The following is a 26,835-nucleotide window of genomic DNA, read 5'->3' as shown; positions in this document are numbered from 1 at the left end:
CTCTTCTTCTTCAATGCCCATGATTCATAGGTTTGGTCTTCTGATAGAGTCACAGAATTCTTGCATCTTCCTTTCACAGCTCTTCATTCATTTTTCTATGTATTCTTCTGTTTTTTCTTTAATATCTATACTGTCTTTGAGCCCTGAAAATGTGTCTTCCACTTGTTCCAGTCTGCTGGAGTGGCTTTCAATTGTATTTTCTTATTTGACTTAAGGACCTTTTTGTTTCCAAGGTTTCTATTTCCTTCTTTCTTTCTTTTTTTTTTTTTTGAGTTTTTTCATATTTTTGTTAAGCTCTTCTTTCACATCTTATACTGCCTTCATTTCATTTAACTTTTTAAAAACAATTTCATTAGTTTCATTCTGATGTGTGTTGAAATCTTTGAGTTCATTTTCTTGTTTCTGTGTCTTCTAGACTTTTTTCCCATGTTCTCTTGGGATTCATTGAGTAGTTTTTGTATGTCCTCTTTAAGCTTGTTAAACATTCTTATTATCATTCTTCTGGCCTCAGTGACTAAGGATTTATCCCTTTCACTGCCACCAAAACTTCTATTGTGTAATTGTTAACCTTTTGAGGAGTCATATTCCCCTGCCTTCTTTTATTCTCCATATTTCTATTTTGAGATTTGCTCATGTGTTAGTTGGGGTTTTTAATCAACTGTTCTTTCCCTTGACTTAATTTTTATGCTGTGGCTAGCTTAGTTATTAGCTAGGTTGTTGTAATGTTTCTGTTCACTGACATGGAGGTATAACCTAGCAATACAAAATTCATGTATTCCATGATATTTACATAATATACAAATTCCTTGACAGTATTATCTATAAACAGTGGGCATTGGGGAAATAACAGTTGTTTTCATGGAGATTGATACTTAGGTAATAAAAATGATGGAAAAAAAAGAGGAGATGGGAGAGGGGATAGAGTGAGGAGCAGAAGAGTTATGAGGTGTGGGAGCTATAGGGTAATAGGCTCTAATTGTGTAAAGATGTAGTTCAATCATGGTAGGAGAGGGTGATGTTGTCAGAGATTGCTTAGGGATAGGAATGATGGGAGTAATGTGTAAAGTTGGTTTGACAGACTGCTCAGTGAGTGACTAGTGTGGAGGAGATAGGGACAGTGGTGGGAGAAGGAGGGGGAGGAGAGGAAGATAAGGAGAAGGAAGGAAGGAAAAAAAGAATAAAATAAAAAATTGAGGGGAGGGAAAAGAACGAGGAACAAGAGAGGGAGGGCTAAGCAAATTAAAATTTCAAAAGAAAAAGGAGATAAGTAGCAAAAAATTATAGATAGATAGATAGATAGATAGATAGCTATCCAAATATATGTCCAGTTTCTTCCTTGTTGTGGAGAGGAGTGGGTTTCATCTGAGTTCACTGGTAGCTTCCCTCCAGTTTCTAATCCAGGTACTGTCTCTTTTGGCAGGTGCTTTCTTTGGCTCCCTGCCCCTTCTTAGGGTTAATATGCTGGGCTGGGTGGTAATCAGTGGTGCCCCTCTCTACTGGACAGGTTTGGGGGAGTTCCACACAGGATGTTTAAGCCCAGGTGCCTTTTAGGAGGGTGGCAGGCAGTTAGGGTCAGCCATTTGAGTAAACAGGTTCTCTGATGTGGTCCCCAGAGGAGCTGATATGTGAGCTGTTTGGTTGAATGCTTTTCTCTTGGAAGGCTGTTAGTTTCAGCTCACTACCAGTGTCTCCAAGGTGGTCCAATGTTTTGTTATTTTTCCCAGGCTGCACAGGCTGAGCTGACCCTCCTCCACACCAAGAGAGCTGGAATTTTCCCTCTGTTTATTAGGCCACCAGCTTTGTCCAGGAGGGATATAATCTGCTCACAAGCTATATTGGACTGTATGGCTTCCTTCAGAGCAGATAGTACAGCATGCTCACCTGAATGGGTTGTAGTTTCTCTTGGTGGTATTGACATCATTGGCCTGGGTCACAGGTGGCAGTCAGAGGTTCAACATCCATGAATCTTGGTGGGTCCAGGACAGCCCAGGTACTTTCCCAACTCATTCTGTAGTTCTCTGCATTGAATTTTTTTCCTTCTCTTCTGAGAGGGAAAAAGAAAAAAGAAGGGAGAAACCACTCTCCAGAGGACCATCATGGAAGCCAGCAGCCACAGCACCCTGGCTTCTGGGAAATTTTGTGCTGTAAAAACCTAATTTAAAGTTTCATCATTGTATATTAGTTTGCCTACATATTAGTGGAGAAGCCGGGTTCCCCTGCCCTTTCTACCACAAACCTGAAGTTTTGTTTCTGACTTGTGAGAGCTCAGAGTTCTGTGGTCTATTAGCCCTCCATCATCTTAGTCTCCTCCGATATTCTGATTTTAAATCTATCTGTACTTCTGGGATAAGTATCTTTAGGTCATCGTATTAGTCAGCTTTTCCATCATTGTGACAGAATATCTGAGATGGACAACTTAAAAGGAGGAAGGTTTATTTTGGCTCAGGGTTTCAGTTCATGGTCAGTTGGCTCCATTGCTTTTGGGCCCGTGGCAAGACAGAATATTGTGGCAGGGAACATGTGGTTGAGCAAAGCTGCTTACTTTTTGGCCTTGGAAAGTGAAGATAGAGTAGAAAGGATCCTGGCATGTCCATTAACTTCCTTCCACTGGTCCCACCTGCTAAAAGCTCCACCACCTCCAAATAGTGCCATCAGCCGGAAACCAAGCCTTCAACATATGAGCCTTTGGAGGACACTTCAGATCCAAAAGATAACTGTCATAGTGTATAATCCTTTTTATATATTGCTCAATTTGGCTTGTTAATATTTTGTTGAGGATTATTTTGTTTATAGCCAAAAGAGGTAGTAGTCATTAGTTTTCTTTTTTGGAGATGTCTTTGTCTCTCAGGATAATTCTAGCCCCACAGAATGAGTTTGGGAATGTTCCTTCCTCTTCTATATGGATTATTTTTCTTCTTGAGTCAATTTTAGTAGTTTATCTTTCTAATAATTTGTCCACTTCATGTAGGTTATTTTATTTGTCAGTATACTGTTGTTCATAGTATATGTTGAGTGCCCTTTATCCAAAATGCTTGGAACCAGAAGTGTTTCCAATTTTGGAATTTTTTTAAATTTTGGAATATTTGCAGAGACTTTACTGGTTGAGCATCCATAATCCAAAATCTGAAGTTTTCAGATTAGAGATGATTAATTTGTATTCCCTCATAATCCTTTCTATGTCTATAAGGTTCATAGCAATGTCCTCTTTCTTCCCTAATTTCCTGTTGATACTTTATGAATAGTCTTTGTTGCAAACTTATAGCTATGTATTTTAAATAACAACTTCTTGCCTTATATCCTGTAGGACATAATCAAGTAGACTTTTAAAATTTTTATGTCTGTTAAAACCACAAAATTGTCCTATTTGACATAATTTGGATAACCACTTAAGTATTTATGAATTAATCTTGTATTAACTCAAGGATTACTAAATTAAAAAATTAGTTTCAAATGTTTAAAACTATTTGAAATACTACCTAGAAAGTGGCACAGCAGCAAAAGCAGTTCATCTTGTGTAGACTTCAACACCAGGTTTTATAGTCTGTTAGCACATCTGTTTCTTTATTGAACATAATTTGACAACAGCACATCATAGTATTTCTTTTCTAGCTGGCCACACAGACTTGGTGTCACAGAGCAGAGCTGGCCCATCATTTCCAGCTAAAACACACTGACAAAAGTATCTAATTGTATGATGCTACTCATCTACTAAAGTGTAAATAATATCATGTATACAGCTAATGAGCATATGAGTAGATTATATGCATACTTATAAAAATGTATATTTGTAAGAATACAGAAAAAAGTGTTTTCGAATTTTTTATAATTCTTATCTCCTTGTTATTTCATCCTCAAATAGACCATAGTTATAACTAGAGGTCAATCTCTAGCATAAGAAAAGCTGATCTGGCAAAAGTTCTGGGTCTCTAGTTACTTGTTATGTATGCTTTTTAGCTATTAAAAGTCCCTTGCCTCTCTTTTCTACTCTTCAACCTCCTTTATCTTTATTGTGTTTTAAAGTATTTGATCATTATAGCATTTCTGAAATTTTATTAAGCAGAAATAATTTTTGAGCTACCAAGTTGCAATTGTACGTTACACTACTGACTTATTTGGAGAAATATAATATGTAGATTTGATAGACATTTTGTATGGAGTTTGTGGCTGAGAAAAGGAGGCAAAGGTATGGAATTTGAGAGCTAAAGGTGCTAGATCCCACTTTCTGCTTTATGTATAGGTTGAGATTAATGAAACCAAGTCAATTATTCTCCAGGTGATTGAGAAGGGTGGGAAATTTAGAAATTGAAATGGATCTTTGAACAGTCACTCAAGTCTTTGAGTGATTGAGAAGATAAATACTGGGACAAAATCCATTCTAACATCTGATTCCGTTATGTAAAACAAACCTACAGGATTTGAAATGCAACCAAGTCTATTTTATATTAAGGCAAGTATAAACCAACTTAATTTTAGACCTGTCTCCAGCCCCTGATTATGTTTGGTATGAAGACAAAGAGCCATCCAGTATGAATGCACAAGGAATCAGTAGAGTGAAAAGGCTCTCTGCCAGGAAAGTTTGGCAAAGAACTTTAAGAGGAAGGGGAAATTTCTCTGTCAAATCAACTTTGGCTCTCTGGAATAGAGAACATGGAGAGAGAGGGACTAAGGAAAGCCAACCCTATTCTACTTGTTGATACCTTAACAAGCTGTTGATTTTTGAAAGGGGATAAAGGAGCAAAGTGTGGGTAGCATTCTGTTCCCTTGAGTCAATCCTAATGAAGTGGGAGGTTCTTGAAGAAATTAATTTCCATTTAAATTCATGTGTGACCCTGTTCCAGAAACCTCCAAGTGTTTTGGAATTTTCATTGAGAATTTCAAATGATTTAACAATAATGTCTTTTTTGACATGCAATATTTGAGTCTAAATTTAATGTTGAATGCCTGATTTCAGCTGTAGAAATTTTTCTCAAAATCAGACTGACTGATTTCTTCATCTCTGTTTACTGATTTAATATGGAAAAAGAAATCATGATTCTCATACTTCCAAAGCAATCAGGCTTTCAATCCAGGGTACTGTACTCACAGGATTCCTGTAGGAGTCGATGCCAAATTTCTTGGCAACTAAACAGTGGTTGATTCCAGGGCTTTTCTGACTTAAATACACAGTGGTGCTACTCAACAGAAAATAGAAGCCTGCTCCTCCATTGCAGTTTCTGAGCTTAACAAAAGGTGATAGAATCAATAAGATGGGTGGATTTCAACAGGGCATTGCAGAGCAAAAGAAAAGGATTTGTGCTGTGCTCTGGCTATCCCACCCCTCTAAAATTTTTTTTTCTTCAGAAAAGAATAACTTTGCTTCCACATCAGAAATGACTTTCTCTTGTTGTGGTCAACTTATTATCTGTGGAGAGATTTGCTTTTTTGCATGTTATCGGTACCAAGGTCTACTATAATGGTAGAATCCCAGCAATGAGCAACTACCCAGATTCAGTGTGTTCAAGGGGACTAAAAGAAGTAAGTTCAATCCTTATCCCTACTCTTTTTTTGTCTCCCTCAGGAGAGGAAAGAGAATACTATTCATAGCATCTGAGCTTAATTCCATTATTTTCTCCTGATCATTTTGATACTACCCCAGTCACCCTTCCTCAATATATGCCTCTTTGTGGTCAAAACAGAGCTATACAAAACTGAATAAGGTATTTGCTTCAGTGTCTGTGATATTTGTAGTCTTATAGCCCCAAAAGAAAACTCTAAATTTAGCTCCCTTTCTGTTGTCCTTATTGGCAGTACTAGAGTTTGAACTCAGGACTTCCACACGAAGCGCTGCCCTACTGCTTGAGCCACACTGCCAGTCCATTAGCTCCCTTTTTCACCCTGAGAAAAACCTATTAACGAAGGTCATTTTCATGTTATGGTTTTTCCACACAACGACTGTTGATTACCAGGCATCAAATTTTCCTGCTTCCTCAAGTTTTGCTGGTGAGACTGAAATATTTTTCAATTATGTTTGTACTTTGAGTATAATTTTTAGTCATCATTTGTATTCTTGTGTTATCTATATCATGGTGTATTTTTTGAATATTTATTTATTATTTTCTGAATAGGCCTATTGCCAATCATAAGTCTTATGTCCCAAATACTTGATGCTTTAAAAAGTTAGCTATCCTGGCCTTTCTTTAGAGCCTCATAGTCTGGTTATATTTCTGAATATAGATTTTTAAGGGTAAGGTAATATTAATACCTTTAAAATGTTTTCAGTACTGACCTGATGAGAGAGCCCTGGAGTCAGAAATTCACTGCTGCTGTTCCAGCTTAATCTTCATTGTAAATGACATATTTTCTTTCCCTGTTTTGAAGTTAGAGGGATTTTCTCTGGCTGAAGTTTTTTACAATGGTGTTGAAAAATGGATTTAAATTTTTTATGTATATAAAAATAACCTTTGACTAAGAAAATGTCCCCGATTAACTATTTCATTAATTAATTTATATTTGTATGCTATGCCCCGTCTATGTTGAAAAATAATTTGGAGCAACTTACATTGAAGTCACTTATAATGCACCCACCATAATCACTAAAATGGAAAGAGGTGGAAAATTCTGGGTTGCTGGCAAGGATATAGAACAAGTGGAACTTTCTGTATACTGTGAGTCGGAGTAAACATTGCTGTAACCACCCTAGAGAACTGTTTGGCACTGTCAACTAAGCGGTACCCATAAGCAGCAATTGTACTTCTAGCTTTAGGCCTATAGACATATGTATTAAGTTACAAGTTTACCAGAATGGTCACAGGAACATCATTCATAGTGTTCCCAAACTTTGAACTACTCGTTATGAACTGAGTTATGTTGTATTGTGTCCCCCCTGCCAAATTCCTAAGTCAAAGCTCTCATCCCTAATAATATTGTATTTGTAGATAGGACCTTGATAGAAGTAATTAAGGTGTTTGTTTTGGGGACTTGGGGGGGATACAGTGCTGGTGTTTGAACTCAGGGCCTTGTGCTTACTAGGTGGATACTCTTTAAGTGAAGTCTTATGGTATGTCCTAATCCAATATAATTGATATCCTTATAAGAAGAGAAAATTTAGGCACAGACATGCATGTATACAATGAGACACAGCCATATGCAAGTAAAGGAGAGAGGTCTCCAGAACTGTGAGAAAATAAATTTGTGTCATTTAAGCCACTCAGTCAGTGATATTTTGTTATTATAGCTCTAGAAGATAAATGTACTCATCAACAATGAAATAATAAATTATGGAATTATCATGTGATAGTGTAGCAACAAAACAAACCACTCCTGCAGACATTGACATAGATTAGTCTCATAAGCATAGTAGTGAAAGAAACCAGACACATGTTAATAAGGAAATGAGGTTACATAAAGCGATATGGACATTATACTGAAATTAAAAATGATTTAGGACATACTCTTAATGATTCCACCAAGATCAATCCAAAATGGAAGTCATACCCCTGTATTAATATCTACTAGGAATTTTGAAACACTTTTTCTGGATTCCCCCTTATTTTCCAGATGTGTAGTGTCCCTGACTCTTCACTGGTTCTTTATACCAGGACTACAGATTTTCTATTAGTGTTTTACTTGCCCTGGGCAGTCTCGACCATGCTGTCTGTCTTCAGTTGGAAACCTATAAAAATGAGTAACTCACCACATATTTTTCCCTCTCAAGTCAGTTCTTCACCAGGATCTGCCTGTTTCTGTTCACTATTCAATGCCTTTAGGTACCCATTTTGTGTTTTGTCCAGAATTTATAGTTGTAGTCAATGATGAGCAGGACGAATGCCTGGAGTGGAACTTACTTGGTCCTAGAAACAGAGCTCTTCTTCCTTGTTCTGACAAAGTAGTCCTCAAGTATACCTCTGGGAAATGTGCATGGGAAATTTTTTTTTTTGTGGTCTTGAATACCTGTAATGTCTTCATTTTACTTGATTAACAGTTTGAGCATGGATAGTTTGACAATAATGTTCCCTTAGAAATTTTAGATACCATATTATCTTCATGTTTCCCTTATACCCGGCAGAAATTATTTTGCCTTTATCTCTAATTTTGTTGAGAGAGAGTATAAGCAATAATAGGAAGGAACAAGGGTTTTTGCTAGTTGAGATAAGGATAGCTATACAGGGAGTTGACTCACATTAATTTCCTGTGCATGTGTGTTACCTTCTAGGTTAATTCTTTTTGATCTAACCTTTACTCTAGTTCCTGGTCCCCTTCTCCTATTGGCCTCAGTTGCTTTTAAGGTATCTGCTTTAGTTTCTCTGCGCTGAGGGCAAAAAATGCTAGCTAATTTTTTAGGCATCTTACCTATCCTCATATCTCCCTTGTGTGCACTCGCTTTTATCATGTGCTCAAAGTCCAATCTCCTTGTTGTGTTTGCTCTTGATCTACTTTCCACATATGAGGGAGAACATACGATTTTTGGTCTTTTGGGCCAGGCTAACCTCACTCAAACTGATGTTCTCCAATTCCATCCATTTACCAGCAAATGATAACATTTCATTCTTCTTCATGGCTGCATAAAATTCCATTGTGTATAGATACCACATTTTCTTGATCCATTTGTCAGTAGTGGGGCATCTTGGCTGTTTCCATAACTTGGCTATTGTGAATAGTGCTGCAATAAACATGGGTATGCAGGTGCCTCTGGAGTAACCTGTGTCACAGTCTTTTGGTGACACAGAGTCACCAAGAGTGGTGTTGCTGGATCATATGGTAGATCAATGTTTAGCTTTTTAAGTAGCCTCCAAATTTTTTTCCAGAGTGGTTGTACTAGTTTACATTCCCACCAACAGTGTAAGAGGGTTCCTTTTTCCCCGCATCCTCACCAACACCTGTTGTTGGTGTTGCTGATGATGGCTATTCTGACAGGGGTGAGGTGGAATCTTAGCGTGGTTTTAATTTGCATTTCCTTTATTGCTAGAGATGGTGAGCATTTTTTCATGTGTTTTTTGGCCATTTGAATTTCTTCTTTTGAGAAAGTTCTGTTTAGTTCACTTGCTCATTTCTTTATTGGTTCATTAGTTTTGGGAGAATTTAGTTTTTTGAGTTCCCTATATATTCTGGTTATCAGTCCTTTGTCTGATGTGTAGCTGGAAAATATTTTCTCCCACTCTGTAGGTAGTCTTTTCATTTTGGAGACCGTTTCTTTTGTTGAGCCGAAGCTTTTTAGTTTTATGAAGTCCCATTTACTTATGCTATCTCTTAGTTGCTGTGCTGCTGGGGTTCCACTGAGAAAATTCTTAACTATACCTATTAATTCCAGAGTATTTCCTGCTCTTTCCTGTACCAACTGTAGAGTTTTGGGTCTGATATTAAGGTCCTTGATCCATTTTGAGTTAATACTGGTATTGGGTGATAAACATGGATCTAGTTTCAGTTTTTTGCAGACTGCTAACCAGTTTTCCCAGCAGTTTTTGTTGAAGAGTCTGTCTTTTCTCCATCGTATATTTTTAGCGCCTTTGTCAAAGACAAGTTGGTTATAGTTCTGTGGCTTCATATCCGGGTCCTCTGTTTGGTTCCACTGGTCTTCATGTCTGTTTTTGTGCCAGTACCATGCTGTTTTTATTGTTATTGCTTTGTAATGTAGTTTGAAGTTGGGTATCATGATACCCCCAGTGTTGTTCTTTTGACTGAGTATTGCCTTGGCTATTCGTCGCCTCTTGTGTTTCCATATAAATTTCACGGTAGATTTTTCAATCTCTTTGATGAATGTCATTGGGATTTTGATGGGAATTGCATTAAACATGTAGATTACTTTTAGGAGTACAGACATTTTTAGTATGTTGATTCTACCAATTCATGAGCACGGGAGATCTCTCCACTTTCTATAGTCTTCCTCAGTCTCTTTCTTCAGAAGTTTATAGTTTTCCCTGTAGAGGTCATTCACATCTTTTGTTAGGTTTACACCTAGGTGTTTGATTTTTTTTTTGAGGCTATTATAAATGGAATTGTTTTCATATATTCTTTTTCAGTTTGTTCATTATTAGTGTATAGAAATGCTAATGATTTTTGTATGTTGATTTTATATCCTGCTACTTTGCTGTAGCTATTGATGGTGTCTAGGAGCTTCTGAGTAGAGTTTTTTGGGTCTTTAAGGTATAGGATCATGTCATCTGCAAATAGGGATATTTTGACAGTTTCTTTACCTATTTGTATTCCTTTTATTCCTTCTTCTTGCCTAAGTGCTCTGGCTAGGAATTCCAGTGCATTTGTTATTACTGGTAAGAATGAATGATTTTCACAGATGCTTCTTGAGCTATCTTTTTATATAATTAGCCTGTTTGAGTCCTTTAGTAGTTTTTCTATAGGGACATTAACTTTTTTATCTGTTGATAATACTAATCTATGCCATAAATGTTGCTCCTGTTCCATTTGGTAATGCCTTATTCATTTTATTTATAGCACTTTCTGTGTTGGGGATGTAGCTCAGTTGTAGAGCACTTGTGCAAGGCCCTGGGTTCAATCCCTAGCACTGCAAAAAGCAAAAAACCTTCTATAATACTTTCTGTTATACAGAAAATTTAATTCTTATGTATTTAGAATGGATAAGTCACTTAATTCTCTGAGTCTCAGTTTTCTTTAGTGTGAAAATGAAATGATATATAACGTACATGGTAAGGTTATAAGCATTGGTAAGTTAGTCACATGTAGTTCAACAAATGATACCTTTTGTTATTCTTTGTGTGACACACTGAAATAGTTTAGACTCATCTAAAATTTTTACTGGAAGTATAAACTGTATCTAGAGATGTTTTAAATTGGCTATGAAAATACATAACAATTAAATATAGACAGGCTTATATTTTTCTCTTTATTTTTCTAATTCTCCTCCTTAAAAAAATTTAATGAACTCCAATGAATATATCGTGTTAAGTAGGTAAACCTGAAGTCTAGATGGAGTGTGAGAAGACTAGTGTTTCTTACAAGTTATTTGGTAAGGAATTTTGAAAATAAGATTCCTTTTACAATATCCTTATTTATTTTATATCAGTATAGATAAGCCTAAAAAAGCCCAAAACTATGCACAAGCCCCTCTTGCTTTTAAGATAATATGAAGTTTCTGTCCTATGTTGATAGAACTCCTAGAAACCAAGTGCAATTCAACTTAGATGGATAACAGTTGTAACTTACATGGACTGCTTTTATTTTTACACTACTAAACATCAATAAAATTTATATTTTACATTTTGTAACTTCTGGGTTTGTGATAATATAATTGAAATCTTATAAGACAAGTTATAAATAAAAATAATTTTGTATCACGTGTGGTGATGCTTAACAGTAATTTCAGCACTCAGGAGGCTGAGGCAAGGGGGATCATGAGTTTGAGGCCAGCCTGTAATACAGAGCAAGACCCTGTCTCAAAAAAAAAAAAACCAAAATAAAAAATGCTAACAATAATTTTTTGTTATTTCACATACAATTTTACTGTTTGTGATAACATACAGTAGTTTCACAGATGACTTAGAAGATGTGTTTTGAAAATAGTCTGTTGAGCCACGTGGTAATAATGTTTTATACAAGAGCACAGAGTGAAAAAGAAATCACCACCAAGTAAGTTCTGGAGGCCTAACTGTCATCTGTCTGGATTATTTTTCAGAATTTAGTTTTCCTACTATAGTGAGTAACATGCCTAGCTTAAGGAGAGCTTGACTTAATAAAAGCAAACAGATATGCTAGGTGGCTACCATTACTCTCTCCTGTGTGTGTATGTGCATTAAAAGTGAATATTGAAATTCTCCAGTGACTCTGTTTGTGTACATTCATTGCAAGGTGGAAATGGTTCCAAATGAATTCTTAAGAATGATATCGAAACATATCTGTAGTTGGTGTGGGCATAGACATTTACATTGGCTTGTATGATTTCTTAATACACTTTAAATCTAATTTTACATCTCTGTAATCATTTCTGTAGTATCATCTAGTTATTTTAATACAACTATTCAAATGTCATACATGCTTTATGAAAGTAAAATAGCATTTCCCTTACAAAGTTAACCATTGCAAATGGTATTTTTAAAATCCATTGTGGCATGGAATTCTATGCAGCCATGAAGAAGAACGAAATGTTATCATTCGCTGGTAAATGGATGGAACTGGAGAACATCATTCTGAGTGAGGTTAGCCTGGCCCAAAAGACCAAAAATCGTATGTTCTCCCTCATATGTGGACATTAGATCAAGGGCAAACACAACAAGGGGATTGGACTATGAGCACATGATAAAAGCGAGAGCACACAAGGGAGGGGTGAGGATAGGTAAGACACCTAAAAAACTAGCTAGCATTTGTTGCCCTTAATGCAGAGAAACTAAAGCAGATACCTTAAAGCAACTGAGGCCAATAGGAAAAGGGGAACAGGTACTAGAAAAAAGGTTAGATCAAAAAGAATTAACCTAGAAGGTAACACCCATGCACAGGAAATCAATGTGAGTCAATGCTCTGTATAGCTATCCTTATCTCAACCAGCAAAACCCTTGTTCCTTCCTATTATTGCTTATACTCTCTACAACAAAATTAGAGATAAGGGCACAATAGTTTCTGCTGGGTATTGAGGTGGGGAGAGGGAGGGGGTGGAGTGGGTGGTAAGGGAGGGGGTGGGGGCAGGGGGGAGAAATGAACCAAGCCTTGTATGCACATATGAATAATAAAAGAAAAATGAAAAAAAAAATCCATTGTGGCAGTGGTTACTACTTGGAATATGACAGTTCCAGGTTCTTCCTATGACTCTGTACTTTGTTACATTTTTAAGACATTTACTATGGGGGAGTCAGAGAACTAGATGTTTCATGTTAAATGTCTGCCACTTGATAATTATCTCAAGACAGAATAGTTTTGTTTAAGCTTAATCTTAAAAAAATAGTATTGTTAAATGAATCTTTAATAAGACTTTATTACAGTAGATGTCCAGAATCTAGTACAGTTGCTTCCCCAAGTACTTAGGAGTGATTTATGTGTCAAAATTAAGCATATTGGCAGGTCATCCTGTATAATTTTTTATTTAGAATTGGAGTAAACTTACATTTTCACTTAAAATTTTTTTAAACGGCATTTCTTTCTTTAACTAGTTATTTTATTTTATTGACTGTTAATTTATCAACCCCTCTTTAAAAAAAAAGTGAGAAGAAAAAAGGCCATAGCATTATCACATTTCTGTATGTGGGTTCCCTCAACCATATGGTGATTTCTAATTAGAATACAAAAGATTGTGTGATGAGATTAACTTTGTAATAACTATGATGGTGGGCACCACAGAGAGAGTTTTCTGGAATTTCCAACAAGAACACTTTTGACAGAAAGTGTGTGATCTATAATTGCCCTATGCTTATAGAAGTCTATGCTTACATAAGTCCTCAGAATTACAGAAGTCTGATAAAGTTATTGATGCACAGATCAAGTTGATATTATGAAGCTAGTAATTCTGGATGTTTGATCCTCTCAGTCAGTAGCTTGACTTGGTTTTTCTTTTACTTTCTTTTTTTTTTTTTAAAGCAGCTTCAATATTTAATTTCACGTGTACCCTCTTAGTAGAGATTTCAAAGGATACTTTGCTGGATGCTTGACTGCCTTGTCTATTTGCTCTTGTTTTGCATGCAAGAGAGAGCCAGAAGCTTTCTTCTCATTGTGTACACATAGTATTAATGGATTTACTCTGCCTGCATCGTCTCATTACTGGAAACAGCTAGAAGCACAGAAGTCTTTCAGTGTATGCAAATAAGGCAGAATCATCTACCTGAGAGTTAATATTCTCTGCTTTTAAGTGTATTCTAAATCTAATGTTTGTATTTAGAGCATAACATCCTGTTCTCTTTTTTTATGGGCAAAAAGCTAAGCAGGCTCAGGCAGCTGTTTGATGTTGGCTTCAAGTGTTATTAATTTCATATTCTATTATTCTTTTCACTGTAGCACAAGTGAAGCTGATGTGGAGGCTGTCATGGATAAGTTGTTTGATGAGCTGGCTCAGAAACAAAATGATTGTACGTAAGTTAATTTCTCTTGAAAGAGAATACATTTAGAACACAATGCCCAATCTCCACTGACCAATTAATAAGTTCCATTGCTGTATATGGGTTGATGCCACGCTCAAGTGGCAGTCATTGTATCAGCATTTTGTCTAATTTATGTGTTGAATCATGTGCTATTATTCATCAAGCTATGCATTTCCTATCTGTAAGAGATGAATTTTATAGTAATTATCCAGACAAGATTGAGTCTTTGTTCATGTTCCCATAGTAACTAGACCAAGGATTCTAAAAGTGCAAGGCAGAGAGCTACGGCTGAATAAAGCCTGTGGAACCGTTGCCGACTGCACATTTGAAGAGCTGTGTGAGAGAGTAAGTATCCAGGCACGTCCAGACTCTTTGGCCTTTTCACATGTTAAAATACTTCATGTTCTCCTCTCTGCCTGTTTCACATTTTAAAATACAATTCACAGAGTTGGGACTGATATAAAAGTCTCACTAAGGGAAATACTCATTTATATTTGTCATGTGCTTTTTATAAGATTGGCACAAAATTTGCTCTTAGAAAGGCTCTAAAGCAAAAATTAGAAATGCAGAAAAAACTGTCAATTGTTGCTGGAAGCAAAAATAAAATCAGTAAAGACAATTTTGTAAAAATCATACATGAGGATTTAAAAAAATTCAAGGTGAAGTTAGTATATTGGAAAAAAAGGAAGATAAAGTAATACCATGATTACTTCATGGAGGAAGCACGACATAAAAAAAATATCAGTTCTCCTTGTTCATCACCCATCTGCTCTACCATGATATCTGACCTGTTTGGATCAGGGTCAAAGGGAGTGAATTTCCAAAACTGTGACATCTGTCCTGTATTATAAATAATATTCTACAGATAATGTATACATACATACATACATACATACATTCATTCATATAAATAAGAAAGACTTTCATCACAGACTTGTTATAGAGATGAATTCTGTCTTTTCAGCCTTCTGGACTTCTTCGTACTTATGAATATTCAGTATATTTACCAATCTTGAGAGAAGCAAATCAAAATTAAGTATAACTTTAAGCATCATTCCTCAATTGAGCATAATTTTTATATAAAAAGAAGAGCTGTTTTGCAGTAAGGGGGAAGAGAAAGTTCTTACTTATACCTGCCAGCCATTTCACGAATACTTATCTTAAAAGCTAGTGACTTACTTCTAGCAAGCATAAATTTATAATTTTTCAAACAGAGAGATGAAGCCAATCTGCAGTTGTTTAGCACTGCAGAACCAATTAGGGTCCACTGACAGGATGGTAATGCTATCCTGTCAGTGATCCCATTCTATCTGACATGGACCCTTCGGTCTGCTACTGGGTCAATCCTATCTCATGAAGATCCTGATAATCTAATAATAATAAATCCAGACAGAATTATATTAAGGCTTACACTTAAGTGTTACTCACTTTGCCAGAGAAATACACTTGAGAATAATCTATGCATCCAAAGGTGAAGCTCTTCCTTCTTCTGTAGAAGGTCACCTGCTGAGGGCAGGGAAAGGGCAGAGCTGTTAAATCTTAAGGAAGGAGGCACGAGAACTCTCTTGGAACAGGTACTGAGCATTTATCTATATTTTAAAATATAGGCTCATTATTTCAAAAGACTTCATATCAGACAAAAGCTACTTAGGGACCCAAACCTTCTTAGTCTGTTTACTGTATAAAAGTTGCTTGGGATTTAATCTTGAAAAATGAAAATAGCACTTATAAACATGTCACTTTTATCTCATTTGATAAAAGTATGGATTATAATAACAACTGTGAAGTAAATACTTAGAGTAAACAATTAAGAGATTTCTGTTTACTTTTGGTGTAACCTTCTTGACATAATTCTAGGATGATAAACTATTACATCCCTTACTTCATGATTTGGTAATCATTTTTGTGAAAACATTTAAGGATTACATCCATTTTCTTAATATCCTCTTTTAAATCATAAAAATTTAAATTGTTTTCGTAGTGCCCTTGTCCTGATGATTATTTCCTTTTTCAGCTTGGGCAGCTCCTCAGTGTGGGACTAACATTGCCCTTTCTCTACATTCTAATTGTAAGGCGTTTACTATCTCACACAAGCTCTGAATGATCCACAAAGACACTGACCTGCGGGACAGAGTCAGTTCCTGAGGAAGGGCTACATTTTTAAGCGGTCAGTTCATTTGTGACTATTTTCTTGTTATGATGATTTTGCATTTTTTTTTTGCAGCCTTACAATTGTGGCAATTCAGATTTTGAATACTTTCATAAAGAGGATCTTTGAAATCATTCAGCTTCACATGCAGCCCAAAGCTCTTCATGACTTGTAATGATCTTATGAGCTAGGCTACATAGTTCCCAAAAAACATTCAGTAAAGAAATAAAATACATCCAACCTCAGGTAAAGCGGCAAGCATGTGGTGTGACTGAGGCAGTCCCAACTTTGGGTTGCCTAAGCGAGTTTTCTGGGAGGCTGACATCCACACAACCACCACCACTACTGACATCATCACAGAAAAAGCCTTTGGTGAGGAGCAAATGACTTAACAGTCTGTGATGATTATTTTTGAGCCATGGGCCTACCCAAGGGAAAAATAATTAACTTATAGATTTTTAAATATATTAGTTGGAAACTCACCTATTAGTATTTTTGTGTGTATGTGGTGCTGGAGTTAAAACTAGGGTCTTTGAGCAAGTACTTTACCACTTGAACCACCACCCTCCCCCCCCACTTTTGTTTGCTTGTATGTTTTTGGCAGTAGTGGGGCTTGAACTCTGGGCCTCATGCTTACTAAGCAGGCACTCTACCACTTTAGCCATTCCACCAGCCCTTTTTTTCTTTCTTTCTTTCTTTCTTTTGTTTTTTTTGTTTGTTTGTTTGTTTGTTTGTTTGTTTTTTGTGGTACTGGGGTTTGAATGAAAGGCCCCATACTTGCATTTGCTAGGCAAGTGCTCTAGCACTTGGGCCACACTCCTAGTTATTTTTACTCTATTTTATTTTTCAGATAGTTTTGTACTTTTGCCTGGATTCTCCCTCCTGCCCCTCACCCCATGGTATCTCTGCCTTCCAAGTAGCCCCCAGCCCTTTTGTTATTGAGATACAGGCTCACTAACATTGCCAGGACTGGCCTTGAACTTGAAGTCCTTCTACCTCCACCTTCAGAGTAGCTGGGATTACAGGTGTGCACCACCATGCCAGGCTCTATTGGTGTCATGATAAAGTAAAAGAAGGATTCAGCTAGAAGTCCTTACATATGCCTTAAGTAAAATAAAAAAGACCCTGGCACTTTGCCCTTTACACACCTCTTCCCTCACTGTTCCAAGTACAGTCTCTCAGATTCGCAATCCTGTAGGTTAACATCTTGTAATCTCCAAGATTCTTTCTTTGCCAGTCTGTAATTCAACACTGTCATGCTCAGTTAGGAAACCCCACACCACCTGCTAACAGAACCATTCATCAGGCATCACTCTAAGCACCTTTTATAAATTAGTTCACTTGATACTTACAGTAGATACACACTATTGTCCCTGTTTTATAGGGAGAGAAATTGAAGCAGTGAGATGTTGGATTATGTTCCCAAGGTCATACAGCTTGTAAGTGGCAAAGCCAGTGCTTCAAGTCATTGGCAGTTTTGCAGCCAGATTCTGTGTTCTTTTTTACATTATCTCTGAAAATGGTCTGGACAAGCTTCAAATCATTAATAGAAATTAGACTTCCGCTGTGAAGATTGGCATGTTGTGAATTTCCACATCTGAGCTAAGCTCTGAGACTTTTGTGAGCACGAAGCTGGCTGGGAAATAAAGGCCCTCAGTCCTGAGAGCCCCCTGTGCTGAGAATGTCAGTGCAGAACTGTCCAGCTCACATGCCTTGGCATACCAGTAGGAATGGTACAGCTGCTGGCCCTCTGCCCTCTTGCACCTCCAGGTGCAAGATGAAGCCAGGGCTTCATCCCTTTATTCTTTAACTATTACTGTTTTCTCTCCCTGCCACAATTTAGAAAAGGTTGGGAAGTGTTGCCTCAGAAGACTGGGAGGGTAAAGGAGAGTATGTTTGATTTGAGCAGCCTTTGTTTCCTCATTCAGAAATGTGGTAAAGGAAAATGAAGCTGGTTCAACTCTGGGGACATAACATGAACTTTCCTTTCCTTACCCTGACACTGCCTTGGGTTAATCAGAGGGTGTGGTACTTACATCAGTGGTTTCTGAAGTGTGGCTCATAAACTTCTGGGGGTCTAAACTCTCTATGCAAATACTAGGACACCTTTTACCTTTTTTATTGGATGAGATTTACAGTAATGATACAAAAACCATGAAGGGTAAAACTGCTGAATCAAGCCTAAGTCAAGACAGTAGCTGGAAACCCTATTGTATTCTTCATGCCCATGCACTCACAGTAAAACAAAGAGCCACAAAAATAAACAAAAAACCATATCCATTTAAGTATCACCTTTAAGAATAAGTAAAAATAATTTTGTTAAATCTCAACCTTGAGAACATACCTTTTCAGTATTCTCTGTGATAAAACACTTCTGCTGAGTACCAGATATGATGGTTGTCTTGAGGAAAAACCCTTGTGCAGTCACTTGAGTTGCCAGCTGAACTAGCCACTTTATTTCATAGAATGCTGTTTTTACATCAAAGACTGAGTGACAGACAAACGGTGGTTATTCAGATCTGGCAGACATTTTCTTGAAAGTGAATGAGTAAAACTGTGATTTCAAGTAAAACAACTGACAATATTTGTTTCTACTGATAAAATTTGAGAAAACAAGTAAAAACTAAGACTTTGGAAAACTTGTTTCCGCCTTCCTGAGCTTGACAGCTTCCCAGTTCCTAAACATTTTTTTTCTGTTGAGATTGTTGATGATATTAACAAATGCAGTGTTGTTGTAAGTTTTTGTTTTGTTTTGTTTCCCTTTGCTTTGCTTTGCTTTGTTTTCAGATGGGGTCTCGCAATGTAGCCCTGGCTGGCCTAGAACTCTAGATCCTTCTGCCTCAGCCTCCTGAGTGCTGAGATTACAGGTGTATACCACTACCTCTAGCTAAGTATTTTGGTAATTGTTTAATCAAGTGGGCCAATATTTAAGGTCTAACTTACTGAACCACTATTTTCCAGTAACCAAATGCATGCTCTTACAAAATCATACATGATAAAAAAATCCACTTAAAATGCAAAAATGACTAATGAAATTTAACAGTTCAGAAAGTATACTGACACTGTTTCGGATTCTACTTTGTAACTAACATCTTAAAAACTACATCTTGTCAAGTATTAAAAAATGTAAAATAGACTTTATTTTTTAGAACAGTTTGAGGTTTATAGGAAAATTAAGAAAATAATACAGAGAATTTTCATCTGCTCCCAAATCTAGTTGCCCCTCTTATTAACCTCTGACATTAATGGGTACATTTGTTACAATTAATGAAACAATTTTACTTTATTATTAATGTAATTTTTACATTATTGTTAATAAAGTACCTACTTTATTCACATTTCCTTAATTTTGGCCTAGTGTGCTTTATATTTTCTAGGGTCCTGTTCAGGACATTATATTACTTTAAGTTGTCATGTCTCCTTGGGCTCTTTTAACTATGACAGTCCTGAGACTTTTCTTGTTTTTGATGACCTTGACTGTGTTGAAGAAACTGGTCAGGTATTTTGTAGAGTATCTCTCATTTGGAATGTGTCTGATGTGTTGCTCATGGATAGATTGGAATGATGGGCTTTTGGAAGAAGTCCACAGAGTTGAGAGGTATTTTCATGACATCATTTTCAGGGTCTACCCTGTCAACATGGCCTGTCACATCAGTGTCAACCTTCATCACACTTGTCAGAGCTAGTGTTTGTCAGGTTTTTCTACCCTAATGTAATTCTTTATTCCCCTTTACATAATATTCTCTTTGGAAGGAACTTCTTATTGAGTTTGCATGTAGCATCAAAGAATAATATCTGTAATTATCTAGTAAGGCTCTTGAAATATTTTTCCATTTTCCAACTACATATCTACATAATCAGATTTTCTTAATTACTTCAGCCAACTTAATTGTAATAGATTACATGTAGAAACAGATATGAGAATCCAGCTATTTTCTATTAAGCCAGACATTAAAGAGATTTTTTTAAATGTGGGACAGTGTTACCCTTCTTATGAGATTATTTTCATTTTGGAAAATGAATTTTTTTAATGAAAGTGTTGTTTATGATAATTTTATGGGTTTAATGTAATGGGTTTTCATTGTTACCTTAAGTGAATTAACAAATGTTTTAAATTTTTCTCAGTTTTGATTTCTAATATAGTAAACATTGGAAGAAATAATCCACATAAACAAAAGCTCCTTGGATTCATCAGTAATTTTTATGAGTATAGAAGGGTCCTGAAACCAAGATGTTTGCTTTAGGGTTAAACTTTTGTGAACCAAAAATAAAAGAATCATTTTCAAAGAAAGCAACCCAAAGCTGAATTCTAAAGGCTTAATGAGTAAACTGGCTTATACCTGAATTTTCCTTATTGAGAAATATAATTTTTACACCTGCAGAAAATTGTTTCTTCCACCAATAACTGTGTTCACACATAACTATTTGCAAGAGCAGTTTGTTATTTGTGTCTTAAAAATAATGACAGGTAGCCAGGTGTGTTTGGAAGAAGTCTGGGCAGAAAATTTTTTTTTTTTTTTTTAAGATCATTCTTTATTCTGCTACTTGGGACAACCAACTGCATTTGAACCATTCATAACATTTCTGTCCCCTGCCTTGGAAGTCAGAAACCATAGTCTCTAGACCTAGTGTTTTTTTTTGTTTTGTTTTGTTTTTTAACTTATTCAGAAAATGACTTGAGCAAGCCATTTAATATCTGTAAAATGTACTTTTTTTTTTCATTTTTCTTTTATTATTCATATGTGCATACAAGGCTTGGTTCATTTCTCCCCCCTGCCCCCACCCCCTCCCTTACCACCCACTCCACCCCCTCCCGCTCCCCCCCCTCAATACCCAGCAGAAACTATTTTGCCCTTATCTCTAATTTTGTTGTAGAGAGAGTATAAGCAATAATAGGAAGGAACAAGGGGTTTTGCTGGTTGAGATAAGGATAGCTATACAGGGCATTGACTCACATTGATTTCCTGTGAGTGTGTGTTACCTTCTAGGTTAATTCTTTTTGATCTAACCTTTTCTCTAGTTCCTGGTCCCCTTTTCCTATTGGCCTCAGTTGCTTTAAGGTATCTGCTTTAGTTTCTCTGCATTAAGGGCAACAAATGCTAGCTAGTTTTTTAGGTGTCTTACCTATCCTCACCCCTCCCTTGTGTGGGCAGAAAATATATCAGTTGATGCATATGCATGGCTGTACATGTTGTTCACTGTCAACTTCTTGTTTGCTAGCTCGCTCTCTTCTTTGGATCTTAGTACTTGAGGATCGAAGGTCCATCAGGTACATGTTATTGACCTTCTTCTGTCTAATCTTAACTATATCATATATCACTGGGATTATAGCAGTACCAAATAGCATCTTTGTGGGGATTGTTGAGCGGCACGTCCCTTCTCTTTGTTTTTTAATGCTTTTTTTGGTTTTATTCCAAAAGAAACCACTGGTTGGGAACTACATCTTGTTTGTGTCCTGTGTTTCATACACTGTCAGGAAATGCTAAAGGGTGAAGAGCTTTTATCTATAGTATTTGGGCAAGACTCAAGGCTGATTGTGTTTGGATGCCAGCAGTGGTTATTAGCATAACGGAATAAGGGCAATAATCAGCAGAGCTGCAATAGCCAAAATCTCCTTGGCCCTTTACCTTCCCATAGCAAAACATTCTGCTAGCATTGATGATTTGTGGGTGCTCGTTTCCCACCTATGCTGACCCCTGGCAATGTCATGTCCAAATAAAATGGCCAGCTAGACTGGCTAAAGCGGAGGTAACAGGTAGGGCAGAAGTGATAACTCAAAGACCTTAATAGGGAATATGTCTGATTCCTATAGGAAAATGAAACTAGTGTCACAAATGAGCCCTAAGTCTTTTGTTCTCTGTCTTTCCTGCCACATTCCTAGTGAACTCTTACACTAAAGTATCATTGTCTTGCTGTAAGAAGGTACCTTGACAGGCATCTTATCTTACCTTTAAAACAATACTGAGTCTCCCTATGGGCCTCTGTTTGTCTTGCAGTGACAATTTGGGGGGTGTAGTTAAATGTGTAAGAAGGCATATAGGACATACTCAGCTAGGTGTAAAATTTCATCATGCATACCCAGACCTAACAAGTTTCATATGGGTTCTTAGAATGATAAAGGTTTTGGGAATAAAATTTCCTAACTAGCCTATAGCATAATTTGACTTTAAAAAGGTAAGTATACACAAGTAACTCTTTACCTAAGTTTATTTCCTTATCACAAAATTTGGGGCATAAAAGAAAAAAGAATTCTCTATAAAGTTGGAGGTTTGTACCAATCATTGATTAATTTGTGTCTTTCAAGAAAATCACTATGTATTGAGTTAAAAGTTGTTGACATATTTTTTTGTATTTTACTGTGTTAAAGGAAAAAAGAAAAATAAAAGACTTTAGAGAAATGTCCATAAAAGAGGGGCTAGACTAGAAATTTGAAAGCTATATCCACTTAGAATAATTAGGGACATTTCCATGAAGAAAAAGAGGATGGGGAGGAATCAAGGAGTAGAGAAAAGCTGGGTTGAGAGCACACTTTCCTACTTTTTTCTCATGGCAGTTGTTTTGCTATAGGACACATGTTTGGACAGGACAGTCTCAGCTAGTTTTTATTCCCAACCTGGGGCAAGAACAGCCTCTCTGATGCTGCTGTTTATGGCTGTGGATTTTAAATTGTGTGAGCTTTGGGCTTATAATTCTCCTTGAATAGTCATTGAATATGCCTCACTGGACAGTCTACTAATTTAAGGTATATTTTATTGAAAAAGGTTTAGAATTTGTTAGAATATACAATTTTTGTTTTTTAAAATAGTTCAGTGAAGACATTAAATCAACCAAAATATTTTGAGGAAAAAACTAGAAATGAGCAGTAACATCATAGGAATTATAAGATTGCCACATATTTTAGAGGCAAATATTACTTAACTCTTTTGTCTTTTATTGTTAATCAAGAAGTATCCCTACTATTTCCCCTTCAAGGTTATTACTTTGATTCAGTGGTCAGCAACTATTTCTTAAGTGCGTCCACATCTGTATGTCTATTTTATGAGGAATGTAAAATAAGTGTAAAAAATTTCTTTTAAAGGCTTCACAGTTTAGTAAAAGAAATTACATGAACCAAATTCCAAATGGTAGTCCAGTGGAAAGAGGCCCAAGTGAATCAGGCAACCTGGATTCCAGACCTTACTCAGAACTGTTGAGCTGAGTTGCCTTAGGCAGATTGCCTAACTGCTCTGGGTCCAAGTGCCTTACTGGGAAAACACATGATATGATCAGCTCATTTCTCTCACCCCTTTCAGCTACTCCAGTATACTTTAAGGAGCTGTGCTCACTAGTTAAGTGCATATTATGAAAGCAACCAGAGTTAAAAGGAAGAGTGCTAAGGTTGGGGAAGCTCCATGGAGATCCGAGATTTAAAGAGGAAATTAATCTTGACCTTGAAAGGTGAGTGGGATTTAGATGAGCAGAGACTAAAAGTATTTGAACCATGATCTGAGGCCAAGCTCTACGTTTCAGGGGGGACAGAAGATGTTTGCCTAATGAGAGCAGAGTGCATGCTAGAGAGAAAAGAGCAATAAAAATGGAAATTTCAGATAGCCCCATCATAAAAAACAGAAATAGACACTTCTGATCCACAGAGAGTCATTCAGGTTTGAGGAGGGACCTGGCATGTAATGCTTTAAGAAGGTTTATGGGCTGTGTACTCAGGAAAGGCTGGGACTTTCACCAGCAGCATTTTCCAGAGGGTTGGCAAAACAGCATTTCCTCTTGGAAAGGCCCGACTTTCAGGAATAAAACTCGAGTAATAAACTAACATGCTAGATATTTTAAGTTGCTTTATGCAGTGTAACACACAGAATCCTCCCCTTTTTAAATTATAAAGCACTACTCCATAATCATCCAACAAATATTTGCTGAGTTCTTAGTGGAAACCTAGCAGTTCTGTAGGGGGTAGCAAGGTGAATAAGGATCTGTCTCCAAGCCAGATGCTATGGCTCGTGCCTGTAATCCCAGCAGTTAGGAGGATCGTGTTTTGAGGCCAGCCCAGGCAACAAAGTTACTGAGACCCCATTTCAACAAAAAAAAAACAGATGTGGTGGCTCACATCATTAATCCCAGCTATGCAGGAGACATAGGTAGGAGGATCCTGGTCAAGCTAGACCAAGCAAAAAGTACTAGTCTGAAAAATAAAGCAAAAAGGACTGGAGGGATGGCTCAAGTGGTAGAGTACTTGCCATCAAGGCCCTGCGTTCAATCCCTAGTATGACCAAAAAAAAAAAAAAAATCACTAGAATGTGAGGCAGTCCAAAATTGCTGGGTACACACAGGCACAAGAAACTGTGACAGAAAAACATAACAGAGACTGACCCAAAGATTATACAAATATTGGAATGAGAGACAAAATTTAAAAGTAGCTTTTGTATCTATGAGGGATGGCTATTCCATTCCTTCTTTTTTAAAATTTTATTTTTATTAGCATATTACTGTTGTACTGTGACATTTACAAAAGTGCTTACAATATATCTTAGTTAAATTCACCTTCTCCATCATTCTCCTTTATCCACCCCCTTCAGTTCCTTCTAAGTAAAGGGGATCATGAGGATAAGTTTTATGATTTCTTCCTCTGAGGTTTTATGTTTCTATGAAAAACAGTTGGAAATCACAGAGTATATTTAGAGAACTCCAGCCTCAGGAGGATTATAGTTCTATTAATGACAGAGTAGCTTCTATTTGACCAACCCACCTGGTAATTACATCTGTAAACTCTGGACAGAATCTAAAAAATAACTAACCAGAAAACAGTGCTGACCAAAAGCACAGAGAAAGTAGAGAATAGTCACCACTTGGAAGGTAGGATTGATAGTAGTGAATTTCTCTTCCTGAAGATAGATCACAATTTGCCTCATATGGGCATCTAAAACTCAGTAGAAACTGGCAGCACTCCTGCCCTGAGGAGCAGAGGGAAGCAAGTGAGTGACCACAGCAGCTGGAAGTCTAGGAAGGAGAGCATCACCAAGAAATGGCCTGAAATTCTCCCACTCTTCCTATGCACAGTGCCCAAATCTTGGTCTGGCTCATGAAATCTACATGTATAGCTAAGGCACAACAAAACTGAACAGAGTTCAGTGCTGTCCCTCATAGAAGAAACAAAGTTTGGACTTTGATAGTAACCAACTTAATTAGCTGCTAAAATAGACACAAAAAAAATCAATACACTTAGGAATCAATCCAAAGTCTCAGCCAGGCACATATGTAATCCCAGCAGTTTGGGAAGCAGAGGCAGGAAAATTGTGAGTTCAAGGCAAGTCTGGGCTACATAGTGAGACCCTTTCTCAAAAATAACAAAAAAGACTCCCAAGTCTTCACACCATATAATATACAATGTCTAGAGTATAGTCCAAAATTGCTGGGTACACGCAGGCACAAGAAACTGTGACAGGGAAACATAACAGAGACTGACCCAAAGATTATACAAATATTGGAATGAGAGACAAAATTTAAAAGTAGCGTCTGTGTCTATGCTCAAAGATGTAAAGGAAAATATACTGATAATGAATGAAAAATTGGGGAAACTTACCAGAGAAACTGAAAATATAAAAAAGAATCAAATGGAAATTATAAGACTAAAAACTAAAAGTTCTAGACCAAAAACTTTAAAAATTCACTGTTTGTGTTAATACCAGATTATAGAAAATAAGAGAATTAGTGAACTTGAAGATTGATCAATAAGAATTAGGCAGTCTGGAAAATTGGGAGAAAAAGATTGCAAAAAATGAACACAGCCTCATGATGTAAGAAACTATATCAAAAAGTTTAATTCATGTCATCATAGTCCAAGAAGGAAAGGATCTGCCAGAAGAAAGGAAAATATTTTTAAAGAAATAATGGCTGAAAAATTTCCAAAATTAGTAAAAGATACACACTTACAGAGTTCAGAATCTCAATAAACCCCTAGCAGAGATGAAGACAATCACGCCTGGTCACATCATAGTTGAATTTCTGAAAACCAAAGATAAAGAAAAAAAAAAAAGCAGCCAGGGGAACAATAAAGTGATCAGAAGCAATAGAAGTAGGGAAAGGTGCGAGGGCATCTTGAAAGTGCTAAAAAAAGAAGACCCCTATGGTCCACGTTCACCTATTCCAAGAATGTAAGAGAAATGCTGGAACATAGGCTCCTTTAAGAGAGGAGTGTGTGCGCAGGCAAGAGAGATGGTTGAAGTCATGTAAGAGGGCTGCCATACGATGTAGTACAGTTCCGATCAGAACCTTCCTCAGCTAGAAATAATACATTGAGGGAGTCAGTTTTAAACAGATCCGTATTGGATAAACTGGCGAAGATGTGCAAGACTGGCACTGCTGCTATTGTGTATGGAGCTTTCATGTGCATTAGATTTGCTGCCCCTCCAGATAAGCATGGAGCTAAGAGAGTAAATCATGCCTTTATGGGAAAAAGGGTACCCTTCCTGAACGTGGATGTTACCCCTTCAATAGGGCATGTGGATTGGCAAACATAATGGACTGGATTTTACCTTCTACTTGCTTCCTTGATCAGGGGCATAAATCAGATACATATTTTCAATTGGACAGAACAAGTTTAATGTGAGAGATATCTTTAGGACGGGGTGGGGAGGGTACACAGGGCTGACAACAAGCCGTGTAGAGCTGTGAGGTTTTCAGTTTGGA

The 26,835-nt window shown here is 36.9% G+C and overlaps 1 protein-coding gene across 7 annotated transcripts in view; it reads left to right on the top strand.

Moving 5' to 3' along the window:
• The window catches only part of Afg1l (AFG1 like ATPase), a 211,823-nt gene that overhangs the window by 165,080 nt on the left and 19,908 nt on the right, over positions 1–26,835 (top strand). For all 7 annotated transcript variants that reach the window (XM_074077264.1, XM_074077257.1, XM_074077290.1 and 4 more), the window contains 2 exons: positions 13,927–13,997; positions 14,254–14,354. In XM_074077264.1, coding sequence (XP_073933365.1) covers positions 13,927–13,997; positions 14,254–14,354 — 172 coding nt within the window. The remainder of the gene's footprint in view (positions 1–13,926; positions 13,998–14,253; positions 14,355–26,835) is intronic.

Source organism: Castor canadensis, chromosome 1, assembly GCF_047511655.1.
Source record: "Castor canadensis chromosome 1, mCasCan1.hap1v2, whole genome shotgun sequence".
NCBI classification, from domain to species: domain Eukaryota; kingdom Metazoa; phylum Chordata; class Mammalia; order Rodentia; family Castoridae; genus Castor; species Castor canadensis.
Note: the sequence above shows the minus strand (reverse complement) of the source record. Positions and strands in the feature narration are given on the sequence as shown.